This window comes from Amblyraja radiata, chromosome 46 (assembly GCF_010909765.2).
Source record: "Amblyraja radiata isolate CabotCenter1 chromosome 46, sAmbRad1.1.pri, whole genome shotgun sequence".
NCBI classification, from domain to species: Eukaryota; Metazoa; Chordata; class Chondrichthyes; order Rajiformes; family Rajidae; genus Amblyraja; species Amblyraja radiata.
In genome coordinates, this window is record NC_046001.1 from 5,832,222 (window position 1) to 5,851,195 (window position 18,974).

Genomic DNA, 18,974 nt, shown 5'->3' on the forward strand with positions numbered 1-18,974 from the left:
TCAAGACCATCTTCGGACTCATTAGACTGAAACATGTTATAGCTTGATAATTCTTTTTTTAAGTTATTGAACATTTTTCAAAGTTTCTAAATGCCAGAGACATTTGGAGCCATTAAAATACTTTCAAAAGTTCTGACATTCAGTAAGTATATGTGGTATAACATATGATGAGCGTTTGACAGCACTGGGCCTGTACTCGCTGGAGTTTAGAAGGGGGGGGACCTCATTGAAACGTACAGAATAGTGAAAGGCTTGGATAGAGTGCATGTGGAGAGGACGTTTCCACTAGTGGGAGAGTCTAGGACTAGAGGTCATAGCCTCAGAATTAAAGGACGTTCCTTAAGGAAGGAGATGAGGAGGAATTTCTTTAGTCAGAGGGTGGTGAATCTGTGGGATTTGTTGCCAGACGGTTGTGGATGCTGAGTTAATGGGTATATTTAAGGCAGAGATAGATAGATTCTAGATTTGTACGGGTGTTAGAGGTTATGGGGAGAAGGCAGGAGAATGGGAGGGAGAGATAGATCAGCCATGATTGAATGGCGGAGTAGACTTGATGGGCTGAATGGCCTAATTCTGCTCCTATCACTTAATGACCTGATGTGGCTTAAATGCATATCAAAACATTTTGGGGGGAGTCGGAGGGGGTGTCCTGTCATTTACAGAAGTAAGATCTTACACTGTATTGGGCTTCTTTGATCAGGACTCCCCTTTGGGAAGTTGCTTTAGATGAGCACAGGCAGGAGAATGGCGAGCATGGGAAGGTCACTGCTCACTGAAAAAACGGAAGTGCTCTCCTTTTTTCTTGCTGCAGATTTCTACATATGTTGCCACAGAGGAATGTACCTTTCAGTATCCGGTCCAGAGCTGCCTGTGGATCCAGGAGTCGATGCTTCAGTCATGTTGGACGGAGAGCTGCACAACACCATCCCTTCACAGTGGTGTCGCCTTGCAATCTCAGGGTTTCTATGTTTTCCAGGGACACCTTGTACCAACGTTTGTTTTCCCCGGGCTATTTGATCAGTGTTGATTTGGACTTCTAACAGAAGAACGAAGGGAACATATGCTTAATGGTTTCTCTTTATAATACTATCGAACATAGAACAGTGCAGGTAGACACAAAGTGCTGGAGTAACTCAGCGGGTCAGGCAGCATCTCTGGAGAGAAGGGATGGGTGACGTTTCGGGTCGAGACCCTTTTTCAGTCTCGACCTGAAACGTCACCCATTCCTTCTCTCCAGAGATGCTGCCTGTCCCATTGAGTTACTCCACATTTTGTATCTACCTTCAATTTAAACCAGCATCTGCAGTTCTTTCCTACACATGGAACAGTGCAGCACAGGAACAGGCCCTTCGGCCCGCAATGTCTGTACCGAACATGTTACCGAGTTAATTCCTTCTGCCTGCACATGATCCATATTCCTTCATTCCCCGCATATTCATGTGCCTATCAAAAAGCTTCTTAAATGCCACTATCATATGTGCCTCCACCACCACCCCTGGGAGTGCATTCCAATCATCTGTGTAAGAAAACTTGCCCTGCACATCTCCTTCAAACTTTGCCCCTCTCACCTTCAAGTTATGTCCTCAAGTCTTTGACATTTCCATGCTGTGAAAAAACTTCCGACTGTCCACACTATCTATGTGTCTCTTCATTTTTATAATCTTCTATATCAGGTCTCCCCTCAGCCTTCAACCCATCTACATTAATGTCCAAGTCGTTTAAATATCTAGCAGGCAACAGAGATCCCAGCACTCCACCACAGGACACAGACGTCCAGCCAGTGGAACACCCTTCCATCACGACCCTCTATCTTCTCTGGGTAAGCCAATTCTGAGTACAAACTATCAAGTCTCCCGTAGATCCAATGGAGGACCTAGCGTGGGGGGACTGACTGCCGTGAGGGACGGTGGGAGAACAAAGGGGGGGGGGGGGGGCTCTCTAGTTTAGAAACCTCTGCCCAGGGGATAAGTCTGTTTGTGTGTTTGTTCATTTGTTCCGGTGAAGGCGCTGTGCACACGGCAGCCAGACAACACTCGCTTGTCTTTTTGTTTTTCACTTTTAATTTAATTTGAATTGCTAGTGTTCGTGTACCTTGTTGTGTGGTGTGACTGTTGGCAGACCAATTTCCCTCCGGGGATGAATAAAGTTCTATCGTATAGTATTGTATCGTATCGATCCCATATGTCTTAATCTTCTGGATCAGCTTATCCTGTGAGACTTTGTCATTCCTGCATCCCTGGACAACTCTAGCAAGATTTACTCCACAACTTCACTTGAAGACATTGCCTGCTTTGTTGAACTGTTTGGGATGGGCTGCCAACCTCTTTCTCTTCCCACTCTCGGCCTGGACCACTGATGGCGACACTTCCCTAGCAGTGGCTCAGAGGTTGATCAAGTTCACATCAGTGGTACCACAGCAGCCAGGGGAATGGCAATTAACTGCATTGAGCTAATCTCACCAAAGTCCTTTCTGAGTGTACATCCCACAGTTACCGACTACAAGTCACAAACAGATGCAGAGAGTTGTTTTTTTTTTTAATTTCCATCCTTGAGTGGGATATATTGGCATTGGAGGAAATGCAGTGTAGGTTTATCAGCAAAATAATTGTATTCCAAACATTACTTTACAAGCGTTACTTTATGGGACTGACATTTGATGAAAGAATGGATCGACTGGGCTTGTATTCACTGGAATTTAGAGGGATGAGAGGGTATCGTATAGAAACATATAAAATTCTTAAGGGATTGGACAGGCTAGATGCAGGAAAAATGTTCCCCATGTTGGGGGAAGTCCAGAACCAGGAGTCACAGTTTAATAATAAGGGGTAGGCTATTTAGGACTGAGATGAGGAAAAACTTTTTAATCAAAGAGTCGTGAATCTATGGAATTCTCTGCCACAGAAGGCAGTGGAGGCCAATTCACTGGATGTTTTCAAGAGAGAGTTAGATTTAGCTCTTACGGCTAACAGAATCAAGGGATATGGGGGGGAAAGCAGGAACAGGGTACTGATTGTGGATGATCAGCCATAATCATATTGAATGGCGGTGCTGGCTCGAAGGGCCGAATGGCCTACTCCTGCACCTGTTTTCTATGTTTCTCAGATGAGATCCCACAAACTAAGTTTGTTTTCTCTGGAAGTTAAAAGGTCATGAGGAGATTTGATCGAGCGATGTATTCAGGGGCATCGATGGGGTGATTGGGGGGGAAACTATTTTCAGTGGTTGGGGAGTTTGGATAATCAAAGCTTTTTGTGCCAGGATTTCAGGAGTGAAGTCAGGAAACACTCCCACGTGCAGAGGATGGGGAGATAATTTGAACTGTGTTCTGCAAATGAATAATTGGTGAGTCAGATATTGGATTAGAAAATAAATAGATTTTTGGCACAAATATGCATTGAGGTACCACATGGGTCATAGATCGGCCTTGATCTTGGTGAATAGCAGAACAGGCTTAAAGGGGCTGAATGGCCTTCTCTCATTCCCATGTTCCCAATAATTATACCCAAAAGAATCCCAACTATTGGGAGCAATCGTCATGCGGTGGTGATGGTGGCTGAGGGCATTGCCAGGAATTTTACCCATGGCTTGCACACCATTTGGGAGAAAGTTGCTCAATGGAGCCACCCGGTGGGCAGAATCCACAATTACAGTCCTGCAAAAATGAATGGAGACTGTTGAGAGAGCAAAACTAAAGAGAACAGGAAAAATATTTGAAAATAGGACTTGTCCTCCCGCACGAGATTTTTACCAAGATATAGATGAAGTTTGTTAAAGCTTCAGTCAATAAGCCTCAACTGTGCTTGGGTAAGGTCTTTAAATAGGAGTGGCTTAAATTAAAGGTACACAAAAATGCTGGAGAAACTCAGCGGGTGCAGCAGCATCTATGGAGTGAAGGAGATAGGCAACGTTTCGGGCCGAAACCCTCTCTAAGTGGCTTAAATTAAACCAGGTTGCCGTTTATCTTCTGTGCTTTTGCCATTTATTCAGCAGTGGTCAGGGAGAGGAGGAGAATATAATTGTTCTATGGTTTCTGATATCACTTTGTTGAATTGTTTTAATCAATCCCAGCACCACAGCAGGGAGTTGCAATGCCCACTGTGGGCTTTCGGTAGCAAACTGGCCGAGAATGGGTAAAAGTAACTAGAAAGTCCGATTAGCATTAAGATCTTATTTTCCAGGGAGCATTCCGACCGACATTGTGCAAACTCTCCATGCTCTTTGGACCGAGAGAAATGCTTGAGCATAAAACATGCAGCAGGCAAAGGGGAAGTTTGCATAGACCTAATTAACTGAAGCATCTGGAATTTGACTTCTGAGAGCAGATGAAGGAAAGGCTTCCTCTTTGGGATGAGATGACAAGATTTAGATCATCAGGGAAGCTTATAAAAGTTAATCGCTCATAGAGCTTAGTCTTATGAACCATGTGGACACCAGTTATTGACAAGGACATCTCAAATTGATTTTTCGTCCACTCCTGTTCAACATTTGAAAAAGTATTTCCAGAAAGCAGTAGGTAGGAGGACAAATGGAGCAGGTAATAGATTAGAAGAGAATGTCAACAGGGGAGCCTGCTGGAATCCTGTATAGATTGAAGAGGTATGGGGATGGCTTCCTGAAGATAGAAGAATTGAGGAATCTGCAGAGGGCAGGAGCAGAGGAGACAATCAGGAAAAGGACACAATCCACGAGGAGCGTGACTTACCAGGTGGTTGGTGTGAGAAAGCGGCTTCTGGGCTTTGTGGATCTTCATCGGTTATTCTTGCTGCTCGATCACAAGCACTTGGGTTCCTGGACAAGACCCGGGGTACAGTCGGGCTCACTGGCGACACAGAAGCAGGCCCTTGTGGGCTCGGACTACACGGTCCCAGTGCAGGAGGTGACATGAGTGGACTATCTGGGTAGACCTCACAGCCTCTGTTGGCACAGTACTGCTCCTGGTAATGGTCGTATGGACAACTGCAGTGTGGATGTTGCTGGTAGTCTGGGCTGTACTTCAGCTCTGGGTACCTGCCGTAAGGAGGGTGTGATTCAGGAGACCCTTCCATGCTTCTCTGAAGCTGCCCATGAGGCACTGGTGAAAGCGGACTGGAGTATGTGTGCACCAACGGGGTTGGCATTGGCATATTTGCATGGGCATGGCTATAACCAAACGAAGGGCATCCGAGCGCTCTTGGGTACTGGCTGTATGGGTGTGCAGGCATCAGCAGAGGAACTGTTTGGGGAGCTTGTCCATTTCTGATCGGATGGTTTAGCAAATGTGGCTTCAGGTGATCATGCTGCCACATGTCCAGGTCAGGATGGCAAGAGTGCTGGTACAAGGACTCATGGTCCAACTTAATGGCATTGAACGCTGCTGCAGACCTCTCCACCTCTTCCTCTGACATTTTTAAGGAACAGTTACGGCAGCCACAGTTATGAGACATGATTTCTGGTGGGTTGCGCTCAAGAAATTGCACATGCTGTCCATCCAACAGTCCCTCTAACTGGTGGTAATCAACGAGCCGGTTTCTATTCGCATTCATGTCGTGATCTCTCTGAGCATCATCCCTCTGTCTAATACGATGGATCAGACCAGGAGGCATTCTCTCTGCGCAAGTATACTGGTGAAACACAGGCGCGTAGCCTTGGAGGACTTCATTGCGTGGACGTTGATAGTTCACCCTGTCTAACATGGCTGCCTGGTGCTGCATGGGGTCTATGCCTTTCACATGCTCGTAGGAATCATGCATCATGCCCTCCATCCCAATCTCACCCACTGGACCCACGTTTCTCTCAAACGTGGGCCGTCTTCTCTCCAGCGTCATGTCTGGCCGGTAGTAGACATCGTTCCGTATTCCTTCAGGGCTGTGGCCGTAACCAGGTATCCTGTGCTCTGGTGAGTGATGGCTGACCTTGAAGTTGTACGGGTGGTGGATGTTTCTCGGCAGAGTGGCGAACCGATTCATCTCGCACACCACTTCATCGTCCAGGATGTCCGTCTCTCGTTCGTTGGAGCCCGATCGGCCATTGGAGCGGCTCTGGGAAGCCGCCCGTGGTTGGGATAGCGCATTGTGCACGTTCTTCACTGCACCGACGCCAAAGCCACTCAGCAGCTGATCCAGCTGCTCCTTCTCTACCTGCGAGGGTGCCTGCTTCGTGCTAACGCTGTGGTCTTCTGTCTTCACCGATGCAGTGGAGTGGCCAGAATCCGTGCTGACAGACAAGGTGTGGCCGCAGTGAACGGACGTGACGCTTAATGGGCTTCCGTTGGCTGTGCCAATGCTTGGACTCCTCTTCTTCACCTTGGCATACAGGCTTCCATCCAGTGGCCCTCGTGTGTGAGGTACTTCTTACAAAAAGAAAGCTTCAGCATTAGATCTGTGACAGAATTTACAATCTAAACGTACAAAGAAGTTCACAAGTTAGAGGAGCAGAATGAGGCCATTCGGCTCATCGAGTCCACTCCGCCATTCAATCATGGCTGATCTCTGCCCCCTAATCCCATTTCCTGCCTTCTCCCCATGATCAAGAATTTGTCTATCTCTGCTGTAAAAATATCCACTGACTTGGCCTCCACAGCCCTCTGTGGCAATGAGTTCCACAGATTAACTACCCTCTGACTAAATAAGTTGCTCCTCGCCTCCTTTCTAAAAGAGCGCCCTTTAATTCTGAGGCTATGACCCCTGGTCCTAGACTCTCCCACCAGTGGAAACATCCTCTCCACATCCACTCTCTCCATGCCTTTCACTATTCTGTAAGTTTCAATGAGGTTCCCCTTCAACCTTCAGCGAGTACAGGCCCAGTGCTGTCAAACACTACATTCTTTTTGCACAGAGGATGGTGGGTATATGGAACGAGCTGCCTGAGGAGGTAGGTGAGGCAGGTTCTATCCAACATTTAAAAGACACTTGGACAAGTACATGGATAGGAAATGTTTAGAGGTATATGGGCCAAGCGTGGGCAAATAGGACCAGAGTAGATAGGGCATCTTGGTCAGCATGAACCATTTGGGCCAAACTGCCTGATTCCAAGCTGTATGACAATGACTCTAAATGGAGATAAAACCTATGATTTGATGTTAAAATCACTTGCATGCCACCTGGAATAGAACATGAATGGGCAGTGCAGACCGGAAGGAATGTGGATGATTCTGACCTTGAGGAACATCTTGCCATGTTCCTCACAATTCTCTAAATCTTCTCAAGCTCTAAGCAATGATTTAAGTTTACTTCATTTCCAAAACTTAAAAATTAATTTTCAATAAGGCGCAGTGATTTCCCCCAAATGAATCGTGTGGCCATGGTCATTTATGGTGCAGGAGGAAGCAATCCGGCCTTTGGCACCATGCCAACTATCCAGCCTGATCCCACGCTCCCACTCACCTAGAAACAGCAAATAAAGTGCTCACTCAGATACTTTTCGAATGTGGTGAGTGAGTTTTTCAGCCTTCATCACCTCTTCAGGCAATGAGTTCCAATTCCCTGCCACAATTCCCTCAACTCCCTTCTAATGCTTCCACATTGGACATTCTTTTAGGAAGGAGATGAGGAGGAATTTCTTTAGTCAGAGGGTTGTTAATCTGTAGAACTCATTGCCACGGAAGGCTGTGGAGGCCAAGTCAGTGGATATTTGTAAGGCAGAGATGGATAGATTCTTGATTAGTACGGGTGTCAGGGGTTATGGGAAGAAGGCAGGAGAATGTGGTTAGGAGGGAGAGATAGATCAGTCATGATTGAATTGCGGAGTAGACTTGATGGGCCGAATGGCTTAATTCTACTCCTATTCCTTATGTTCTTATGACATGTCACTTTAAATCCAAGCCTCCTTTCCCCACCCCCAGGAACCCATCAGAATTGTCCTCTTTGCTGAGGGAAATAGAGTCACGGAAACAAACCCTTTGGCCCAACCCGTCAATGCTGACCAAGATGCCTCATCCCATTTGCCCATATTTGGTCCTTTCATTTTACCCTTTCAAAGCCTCTCAAGTTGATAAACCGCAATTAAAACTTCCCCCCCAGTCATCTTTGTTTCCAGTTAAAAAAAAACTCCAGCCTGTCCTCATAACTATAATTCTCCAGCCCAGGCAACATCGTCATATCTTTCCATGTAAGCACTCTCTCTAATGCAAGGGTCTCCTTCCCATAGTGTGGCTAGAACTGCACCCACTGCTCCAGCTGTGGTCTAACTGGTACCTTGTACACTATCGGCATGTCCTCCCTGCTCCTGGAGTCTGTGCCTTGGCCAATCTATCTGCCCTGCTACCTGCAGAGATGTGTGGACATGCACTGCAAGATATCCATGTTCTTCCTCACTTCTAAGTTGCCACCGTCTACTCTATACCAGATGGTAAATTTGCATCCCTGAATAACCTCATCTGAGGAAGGGTGCCCAACAACGTATTACAAAGGGTCTGGAAAGGGGTCGTGGAAAGAATTTTGTTTGTGAAATTGAGATAGACCCAAAATGCTGGAGTAACTCAGCGGGACAGGCAGCATCTCTGGAGAGAAGGAATAGGTGACGTTTCGGGTCGAAACCCTTATTCAGACACAATTTCATTGTGAAATTGAGAATCTGGCTTCCTTCTGATGTCTATTAGCTGGCACTCGTTGTCAAGGTTCCACCTTGAAGGGCAATCGCTTGTGGGCAGCGCCAGAGTGCTCTCAGCAGCCATCAAACAGTGTGAGGCAGGATTAAAACCTAATCAACTGCAGTGCACTCTGAGATGTATCAACTGGTTCAGTCACAAATACCTCTGGCATTTTGTTTGCCTGCATCAGCAGTTCTCCCGCTAAACTCATTGGCTGTCAGGCACGCGTTAAGATATTCCCATGCATTCCTCCATCCCCCGTGGTCACAGGCACATTTCCTGTTTGGATAAAGAAACTGAAGTTCTGGACTTTGCTTTGAAATTGCACATTGGTCGGACAAATGAGTGTCGGACTTGCGTTCTACTGACATCTTTGACAACTGCGGGGGCATCTCAAAACGCCAGTAAAATAGTTTAAAAGTGCAGTCATGGTGGGAATGTACGAGTCATGCCAGCCAAACTGTCGACCTCAGGATATTGAAGAAAACACCACTGGACCATTTATCGCAATCCAACAGGGCTGATGGAACATGTAGGGAAGAACTACAGATGCTAGTTTAAACTGAAGATAGACACAAAGTGCTGGAGTAACTCAGCGGGACAGGCAGCATCTCTGGACTTTAGGAATGGGTAATGTTTCGGGTCGGAATCCTTCTTCAGACTGAAGATCTGAAATCTGAAGAAGGCTCTCGACCCAAAACGTCACCCATTCCGTCTCTCCAGAGATGCTGCCTGTCCCGCTGAGTTACTCCAGCTTTTTATGTCTATCTTCGGTGTAAACCAGCACCTGCAGTTCCTTCCTACACAGTTGTACTTCCAGAGTACCCTTCCCTCCCCCTTCATTACCGCACTACGTCACAGCCTGCATCCCAGGGCTCCAGTCTCTGTAGTGAGACTTGAACCATCTTTCAACCCAAGACACGAGAGTGCTGCCCAATGAGCTATGGGTGGCATCAATCAAACTTGGACCACTCGGTTGTATTTGACACATTGGCTTAAGCGGGTTTACGGACTTGACTGGCACCAGTGAGTGTGTGGATGTCAACTGCAACTTCTACTTGTGATTCTTGGCTGCTGTTATATTCAGTCCTTGTTAACACAGATGTGTAGGCACGAGGGATGTTGAGATATTTCCTTTTAATCAGTGGTCTGACTCACAATGAAGCTACTGCTAGGAGGAAAGAAAATGTTTGCTTGAAGTGGTCTGTAATAACACGTGAAAGGGCCTGGCTGGTGCTGTGGACATATTCCTTTCACCCGAGCTCGAATCCAGCCAAAACCAACACGATCAAAAGTCTCTGTGTCTGCACAGCTCAATCAGCCCTATAGTCAGCACAGGCCCTTTGGAAATAAAGATCCTGCCCCTAGGTTCAGCCAGACAGGTGGCTGGATTTGTGCGCCACGACACTGCATCCTGGAAGTCAGGGCTATTCTGAGTGTGATTAAGCTTTATTCTCAGGTACAAGCCGCTGGGATTGTTTGATACACGCAAAAGGGGAGGCGGCCATATCACGTCCAGATGAGCAGAAGAGAACCAAGTTCTAATGCAGTTGAAATGATAGAAGTTTACAGCAAAGAAAGTGGCTCCACTTTTCCAAGCGTTGAGGTGAGGAGGCTGGTTTGCTTGCTGTTGTGTGCTGTGTTTTAAATGGTCAAGACCTGGTGCAGTTTAGTTTAGTTTACAGCGCGGAAACGGGCCTTCCGGCCCACTGAGTCCGCGCCGACCAGCGATCCCCGCACGTTAACACCACCCTACACACACTAGGAGCAAGTTACATTTACACCAAGCCAATTAGCCTACAAACCTGTACGTCTTTGGAGTGTGCGAGGAAACCGAAAATCTCGGAGAAAACCCACGCAGGTCATGGGGAGAACGTGCAAACTCCGTACAGACAGCACCCGTAGTCAGGATCAAACCCGGGTCTCTGACGCTGTAAGGCAGTAGCTCTACCGCTGTGCCACCGTTCTCAGCACTGTGGCTGGGATGGTGCCATGGTAATCACAGTCCCACATCTTGGACAAGCTCCTTCAACCAAGTTCACGAACAACTCACCACCAATTTATTAAGGGTAATTCAGGATGGGCAAGAAATGCTGCTTATATCCCATGAGTGGGATGACGGGACTGACGTATGATGAAAGAATGGGTCGACTGGGCTTGTATTCACTGGAATTAGAAGGATGAGAGGAGCCATCTTGAGGAACGGCTGCTAGCCAGCAGCCGTCCGTTTTAATTCGTTTTTTAAAAAAGTTTTTAGTGAGTCCTGTTTAGTGATGTTTGGAGAAATGGACTTTTTAATGTGGGGGGTAGGGGTCAATTTTACTTCTAGGTCCCTACCTGGTCGGCGAGGCAGCTCTTTCTCTGGGCTGCCCGTCGACCCGTCCTCGTGGCCTACCAGCGGGCTTGGAGCGCCGTTTCCTGGCTGGGACCGCCCAGCACCTCGGCCTCGGTGGCGGCACAGCGCTGGAGCGCCATCGTGGAGCGGAGTGGAGCGGGCGATGCCTTGACTGGGTCGCCGCGCTGGATCGACGCGCTGGAGCTCCGGTGAGCTGGACCGCCGAGTTCAACACCTCCGGGCTGTGGGTCTGCGGAGCGGAGCGGGCGGCGCCGATTTCAACATCGGGAGCCTGGGAGCTCCAAACCGGCGCGGCTTTGTCGGCTTCGGAAGCCGCGGTCTCCAGCTAGGAAGCGGCCGTTCCAGGTGGCCCAGCCGCTGAGAGGACTCTCCCGACGCCGGGGCAACACCACCCGGTGAGAGCGGCCAGGAACATCGGGCCTCCGTAGAGGCAATTGCGGTGGCCTCAATAGGCCTGACTTTGGGGTAAAATTGGGGTGGGGACTGGACATTGTGCCTTCCCCCACAGTGGTATCCATTGTGGGGGGATGATTTTTTTGTCTGTAAAGTAATCCTGTTGGTCTTTGTCCAAGATGGCTGCCGTGAAGGGAGAGTGGACGCTGGCACGCTTTAGCTGCCGCTGCTCTCTCTTCACGCTGTGTTTTTGATTTTTTGTTTTTGGACTGAATTCTGTTTTTAATTTGTGTTTCTGTGATGTCTTTATTATTTATTTTATTCTGATTATATGTTTATATTCCTGTTAACCTATGTAAGGTGTCCTTGAGATGTCTGAAAGGCGCCCAATAAATAAAATGTATTATTATTATTATTATTATTATTATTATCTTTTAGAAATATATCCAATCTCATCACATACAGAGAGATTACCTCCTTAAATGGCTGCAGGGGGGGGGAGAGGTGCCCTGGACTCCTATTGTTGAGATTTATTAGCTTCACAGATCAGTAGCCTAGAATAGAAATAGATGTTTGCATTGTTTGAAGTATGCACCAGCTTTTACAGAGGTGCTTTGGCTCTGTGACACCAGTCTGTTGTCAGACACTGAGATAATGCACGTTTTGACTGAGCTTTTGGAAGGTGCAACGCACTGTTGCTCCAACTAGGTACTTGTGCCAATCAGATTAAGATACAAAGGCGCAATCGTGTTCAGAAAAAGGGGACGGAAAGGGGTGGTGTGTGTCTACGTGTGTGTCTGAGAGTGTGTGTGAGAGAGCATGTGGGTGAGAGTGTGCGTGAGAATGTGTGTGTGGGTGTGTGTGAGAGTGTATGTGAGTGTGTGTGCGTTTGTGTGAGTGTGAGAGTGTGTGCATGTGTGTGTGAGTGTGAGTGTGTGTGTGAGTGTGTGTGTGAGTGTATGCGTGAGAGCGTTTGAGTGTGTGAGCGTGAGTGTGTGAGCGTGAGTGTGTGAGCATGAGTGTGCGAGTGTGAGCGTGTGTACGTGACTGTGTGCATGAGAGCGTGCGAGTGTGACAGCTTGTGAGTGTGTGAGAGTGTGTGCGTGTGAGTGTGTGCGTGTGAGTGTGTGCATGAGAGTGTGTGTGTGTCTGTATGTGAGTGTGGGTGTGAGTGTGTGAGCGTGTGTGAGCGTGTGTGTGCGTGTGTGTGCGTGTGTGTGTGTGTGTGTGTGTGTGTGTGTGTGTTGGTGGAGGAACGAAGTCCTAAACTCCTGGTGTGAGACACTGGAATAATTAGCATGATGTTGTTTCTGCAAACGGAGCTACAGAGAGTGCGGGTGTCAGGGGTTATGGGGAGAAGGCAGGAGAATGGGGTTAGGAGGAAGAGATAGATCAGCCATGATTGAATGGTGGAGTAGACTTGATGGGCCGAATGGCCTAATTCTGCTCCTAGAACTGATGAACTTATGAGAGACTGCAGCAGCAGACAGAAGCCACAGAATATCTTAATTCTACACTGTTACTTTCATGCCCAACATCTTTTCTGCAGACTGAACCTTCCAGTTCTCGAAGCTCCATCTCAAGCAAGCATCTACTCTATCAAACTCTGTGTGGATTTTATAGTTTTCAATGATTAGATCACCAGACAATCTAAAATTGAAGAAATAGTTGCAATGTTGCCTATCTAGTTGAAATTACACAATGTCTTTCGTGTCCATTTCAGAATAACCCAAAGTACTTCAGAGTGAATGAGGTCAGTTTGAAATGCAGTCACTGTTGTGAAGTGGGAAACACAGGAGACAACTGCAGTGCAGAAGGCAACATGAGAGATCATCTGGGCTGCAGCAACTTCAGGAGGGGGTTCGGCGTAACCTTTTGAGGGGCGCTTCGGGATGGGCCACAAATACCTGCCTCACCAGCAACACCGGAAACACACAAAAAACATGGAGTTCTGAACTCCATTCCAATACCTTCCAAGCCATCCTCGTGGTGAAGGTTGAAGTTCTCATAGGAATCCCATCTCACTGTTGGATCAGAGGTGTTGTAATCCACAGTCACTGTTGAGTCATTCCTTAAGTGTTCACCCTCTGCAGTTGGAAAGAGAATTGAGATTCATATTTCACTAGTGCCACCTGCCCATATTTCCTTTGTTACCTCTGCCAGCTGACAGACCTCACCTTACCCAGAATTAGATCTAAAATCTAATTAGGATCTACTAGAACAGAATATACAATAGCAGATCAAACAACAAGGTCTAACTGCAAACAGGATAAATTGTGCACAATAAGATCTATTAACAGATCGATTGCACACACAGAGTCCGATTTAAATACTAACAGTGATCTGAAATAAAAACAGATGCTGCAGTTACTCAGCAGGTCAAACAGTGTCTGTGGCGAGAGAACTGAATGAATCTTTTAGGTCAACAATCTTTCTTCAGAACAGTAAAATCTAACCATGTGGAAGCAGATTTTTTTTAACAACCAAAATCCATGTTCTCCACAGATGCTGCCTGACCTGCTAATTTACTCCAGTATTTGTGTCATTTTTTGTAAACCAACATCTGCTGTTCCTTGTATCTCAACAGTCAGACCTTATTGTGCGCAACAAGGGTCTGTTATTTAAATCTTGCTTGCTCCGTAGGGCGGCACGGTGGAGCAGCGGGAGAGTTGCTGCCTCACAGCGCCAGAGACCCGGGTTCGATCCCGACTATGGGCGCTGTCTGTACGGAGTTTGTATGTTCTGCCCGTGGGTTTTCTCCGAGACCTTCGGTTTCCTCACGCACTCTAAAGACGTACAGGTTTGTAGGCTAAATGGCTTGGTGTAAATGTAAATTGCCCCTAGTGTGTGTAGGATAGTGTTAATGTGCGGGGAATGCTGGGCGGTGCGGACTCGGTGGGCCGAAGGGCCTGTTTCCACGCTGTATCTCCAAACTACAATAGATCTGTTATGAGTAGTTTTAGAATAATAAAGATCATCATGCACACAATTAGATCCAACTGCTCATACAGTTCCAGCTTTTAACTGAGATACCTACAGCTCACTGAAGAGATCTGTCTGTGACCCAGCATCTAGCCACGCCCAGGCCAAGGTTTCTGTCTTTCTCTGCCCAGATGCTGACTGACCTTCTGTGCAATTGCTTTCATTATTTTCCACTTACAGATTTAAAACTTTTTATCCTCAATTTCTTACCTTTGATTTTTTCCGGTCCGGAAGAGAAAATGAACTCCACCATGGCATCTCGTGGGAACCTGTCGTCTAGGAAGAGGGCAGATCAGCAGTCAGTACCAATTGTGCCAATGAAGCTTCCGCGTGTACCTAGTGCTCGGGTTCTTCATTATCAACCAACCCTCATAAGTTCATACGCTCTAGGAGCAGAATGAGGCCATTCAGCCCATCAAGTCTACTCCACCATTCAATCATGGCTGATCTATCTTACCCTCTTAACCCCATTCTCCTGCCTTCCCCCTGACACCCGTACTAACCTTGACAGACTCCTGCCATTCTTCGTCGAATTTAAATCCCAAGCCTGAAGGGACTACAAACCACAGCAGTCAGAGCTCCATGCTATTAATGCAGGTCAGGAAACCCCAGTCAGGGGAGAATGTGTCTCAGGTACCCTCTTTCCAGTGCCACTTATTTAATCCCATCAATTGCATTGGCATTAAACATTGGGAGTTCTGTACAACTGATACAATGCCATCCTTTTATTAACTAAGCCCCCAAAACAAATTTCTACCATGTGGTGTCCCGATATCGGTTTTAAGAAAACGAGCTGAGAGATCTACAGGGTTATCAGACACTGCCCTGTTGTTGAAAACATTATTTTACAGGATACATATGTAATATTTTGCGAGTTTAAAACCAGATGTGGTCCATACTGTCCGATTTAAGATATGTACACTTTTCCAGCTGTTACACTGATGATCATCCAACAGTGCTTTCGATTATCATCTCTACCGAGCAACTTTCTTTCATCTATTCCAGCCCAGAAGGGGAATCCTCCATTTTAATCGTGCCACCCTGGCCTCGTTCCTTTCTGAAGCAGCAGTGCTGAAACATTACGGGCTGGTGGAAGGATAACACCGAGGCTCGTGCTCAGCAACCTCAATCCCAATTGTTTGAGAGCAAAGGTGCCACGTTGAGATAGCTTGCATTTATATAGCGCAGCATCACGTCATTTAGCGCCTTACCCATTGAGTAAATTTGAGACGCAGCCGCAGCTATTACGCAGGAAAATGCGGCGGCCATTCTGCGCACAGTGGGAACTCCACAGCGATCAGGCAGATGCGCAGTTCATTTGTTTTTGGTGGTGTGGGTTGGGAATGTTGGTCAGGCCAGCAGGAGAATGCCTCACTCTTTGAATAGAAGCTACGGGATATCATTGGACAGAAGAGGTAGTCAAAAGCCTGTTTGGATATCTGGTACTTAGAATGGCCCTTGTAAACACTTGACGTGACAGCCTGCAGTTCCAAAGCAAGTATAGTGTCTAAAAAATGCTTCATGTGCACCTAGCTACTGTATTGTTAGTAAATATAGCAGGTATTAATGGGAGAGCTGGTAAGTCCTGGTATGAAACAGTGCAGCTTCTGGGTCCAAGGGACCAGCTTTCAAAATCAAGGAATGGCCATTTGGCCCATCTATATGCCTCCTGTAGAACAATCTATTCAATCCATGTTCTCTACTCGTTTCCCTCAGCCCTGCAAATTCTTCTCTCATAAGTGCCTATCCAATTCCCTTTTGAAACCACTCAGTGACTCTGTTTCCAACCAGCCCCCTCTCCCGTTTACAGGCAGCTCTCTGTACAAGAAGAAACATTTGCTCACATCTCCTTGTCCATTATCTTACAAGATATCCAATTCTGGATGTTTTACCTGGGGTCAATGGACAAAGTCTGCAAAACCACCTCCCTGTATTGGGTCTGGAAGAGGCTTGTTCATTCCTCTGAAAAACTATGTCCTGGGGGAAAGGCCTTGTGGCCTCTCTGGGCAACACAGCAAAGGATGGGAAAAGGGGCAGAATTTAAATAACAAAAGTGGAAGCAAAGATTTTTAAAGTTTGTACAGAACAGTTTTTATTTATTTCCCCTACCACCTAACACATGTTTGCTCTTGAGTGGGTGTGGACCGTACAAGGGGGCGTTGAACAGAGAGCATTTCACGTTTGCTGCATGCTTAATGCAGACAGGGATACTGCTGTTCTCGAAAATTCCCACTGACCTCCGTAAGCATCATCCAGTTCATCCTTTCCAAACCAGAGCTGGGTGCCATGGATAGCGCAAGTATGGAACTGTACTCGAAATACAACGTCCCGTTCCGGGTTTTTGTATTGCTTATGGTAACACTTCACCTGCAATGGCAAGATGGAAGAACATGTCTAAGACTGAGCCACTCACTGGACGTCACCAATATTTACAATCGCTAAATGGCCAGGGTGGGGGAGTGGGGCCTCAGCTGCTCCCAGTTCAAGACTTTGTGTTGGTTCTCAGCACACTGCCAGGCACCTTGTGAGGGCCTTGTGTTGGAAGAGGCTTTGGGTGCAGAGGTTGGGCACAGCAGTTTTGTAGTGCCCGTAATGCCTGGTGATGCTCACACAAGCCTCTAATTATTATTGTTGGCCACCATCCTCCAATCTGTAACGATGCTCACACAATCCCTGGTGACACCCACGTAATCTTCCAGACAGTGCTGATGTCCACGGTCTTCCAGTGGTGTCCATGGTCCATCAATCCACATTGGTGTCCATGGTCTTCCAATCCACAGTGGTGTCATAAGCTCTAGGAGCAGAATAAGGTCATTCGGCCCATCAAGTCTACTCCGCCAATCCACAGTGATGTCCATGGTCCTCCAATCCACAGTGTTAATTCCCATTTACGCTCCTCAGTTGAAATCTTCTGTGCCAGAGACCAGGTGAAAGGCAAAGCAGAGGTAACTTTCTCCACTGAGGGCACAGAGGCGTTAGGCGATGCCAGGCTTTTCAGGCTTTTCTGCCTGTCTGAGCATCATGAACCTCATAGTGCAAATGGCAGCAAGTGCCTAGCTGTCCCTGTCCTGTGCACCATATTCTCCGTTTCTTAAAATGCCAGTATTTGTTCCTCGATGCAATCATTCAATAAAAAAAGCAAGTGGCAATTGGTCACAGCAATTAGTAAACATGTTTCAATATTTACAGTTGGAACCCATTCGAAAAGATTTGAAAGCCAGAACATTAGGGAGTCCAAATACCAAATAGTGGAAAAACAAAACTTCAGCCCAAAATGCTAAACACAACTGAATTTTGTCAGTTCAACTGAATCAAGTAAAAGTCAAAGCAGTCTGAAGAAGGGGCTCGACCCAAAACGTCACTTATTCCTTCTCTCCAGAGATGCTGCCTGTCCCGCTGAGTTACTCCAGCATCTTGTGTCTATCTGTGGTCTGCTAATGGACCGGTGACAGATTGGAGGGCAGTTTATTCACAACGGTAGAACAGAAACGTTTATCTCTGAACCTGGCTTCAGCCTGGACTTTTGTGCCCACGTCTCTGGAGCAGATCTTGAACACACAACCTTCAGACGCAGACGTGACGGGTGCCGTGTCAGCTAAAATCAACTGCGGCATGGTGGAGTTGAAACGGTAGAGTTGCTGCCTTACAGCGCCAGAGACCCGGGTTCGATCCTGACCACGGGTGCTGTCTGTACGCAGTTTGTACGTTCTCCCCGTGACCACGTGGGTTTTCTCCGGGTGCTCCAGTTTCCTCCCACACTCCAAAGACCTACAGGTTTGTCGGTTAATTGGCTTGGGTATAAGTGTAAAATTGTCCCTAGTGTGTGTTGGATAGTGTTAGTGTGCGGGGATCGCTGGTCGGCGCGGACCCGGTGGACTGAAATGCCTGTTTCTGCGTTGCATCTCTAAACTAAACTAAACTAGACTAAACTGACCATTTAACTGTACTTACCTTTGCAGTTCTGGGCTTGACATGCAGAATACCGTTGTCTCTCTGGGCAAGCCACTTGTGACAGCTCTGTCCCTTGTCCAGCCGAGGCATCTCCTGATGATGCCAACACTCTGCCTTTGACACATTGCCCCCACCACCCTGCCATGCCCACACTGCAGATCACCGAAAGGTGCTGACGGCCCCGAGACTAGCTTGTAAGCAAGTCTGAAGATAGACACAAAAAGTTGGAGTAACTCAGCGGGACAGGCAGCATCTCCTGGGAGAAGGAATGGGTGACGTTTCGGGTCGAGACCCTTCTTCAACCGGAGCTTGAAGAAGCTGCCTGTCCCGCTGAGTTGCTCCAGCTTTTTGTGTCTGTCTTCCGTGTAAATCAGCGTCTGCAGTTCCTTCCTACACATTTGTCAGCAAGTCCACCAGTGATGGTAACTCCCACACGCACAACATGTGCTTCTGATGCCACTTCGGGCTCTGCCAGATGGCACGGCGCTGTGCCACCTTGTTGTGTGAACCAGATGAACAAGGGAGCCCAGGCAGTTGAAGAGCCAAGGCCTGGAGTTGCGGCAGCTTGGTCAGAATGCCTCAGGTGTGGTTGAACCCACTTTTATTGTCTCGCTACTCCTGTTTCCATGTGCGGCTGTGAAATCAGAAACCCAACCAAGAGAATACTCACCCCTCTCCATGTCACCAATTACGGCAGGAACTACGCCTAATGAAGGAGCCCATGAT

At 47.3% G+C, this 18,974-nt stretch overlaps 1 protein-coding gene across 6 annotated transcripts in view; it reads right to left on the minus strand.

The window, feature by feature from the left end:
* tns2 (tensin 2) overlaps window positions 1-18,974 on the minus strand; it is a 161,204-nt gene that overhangs the window by 30,130 nt on the left and 112,100 nt on the right. For 5 of the 6 annotated variants that reach the window (XM_033015573.1, XM_033015571.1, XM_033015575.1 and 2 more), the window contains exons 15-19: window positions 16,535-16,664; window positions 14,508-14,573; window positions 13,286-13,402; window positions 4,703-6,328; window positions 844-1,036 (exon numbers count right to left, since the gene is read on the minus strand). In XM_033015573.1, coding sequence (XP_032871464.1) covers window positions 844-1,036; window positions 4,703-6,328; window positions 13,286-13,402; window positions 14,508-14,573; window positions 16,535-16,664 — 2,132 coding nt within the window. The remainder of the gene's footprint in view (window positions 1-843; window positions 1,037-4,702; window positions 6,329-13,285; window positions 13,403-14,507; window positions 14,574-16,534; window positions 16,665-18,974) is intronic. The other variant, XM_033015572.1, reaches the window with a different exon arrangement.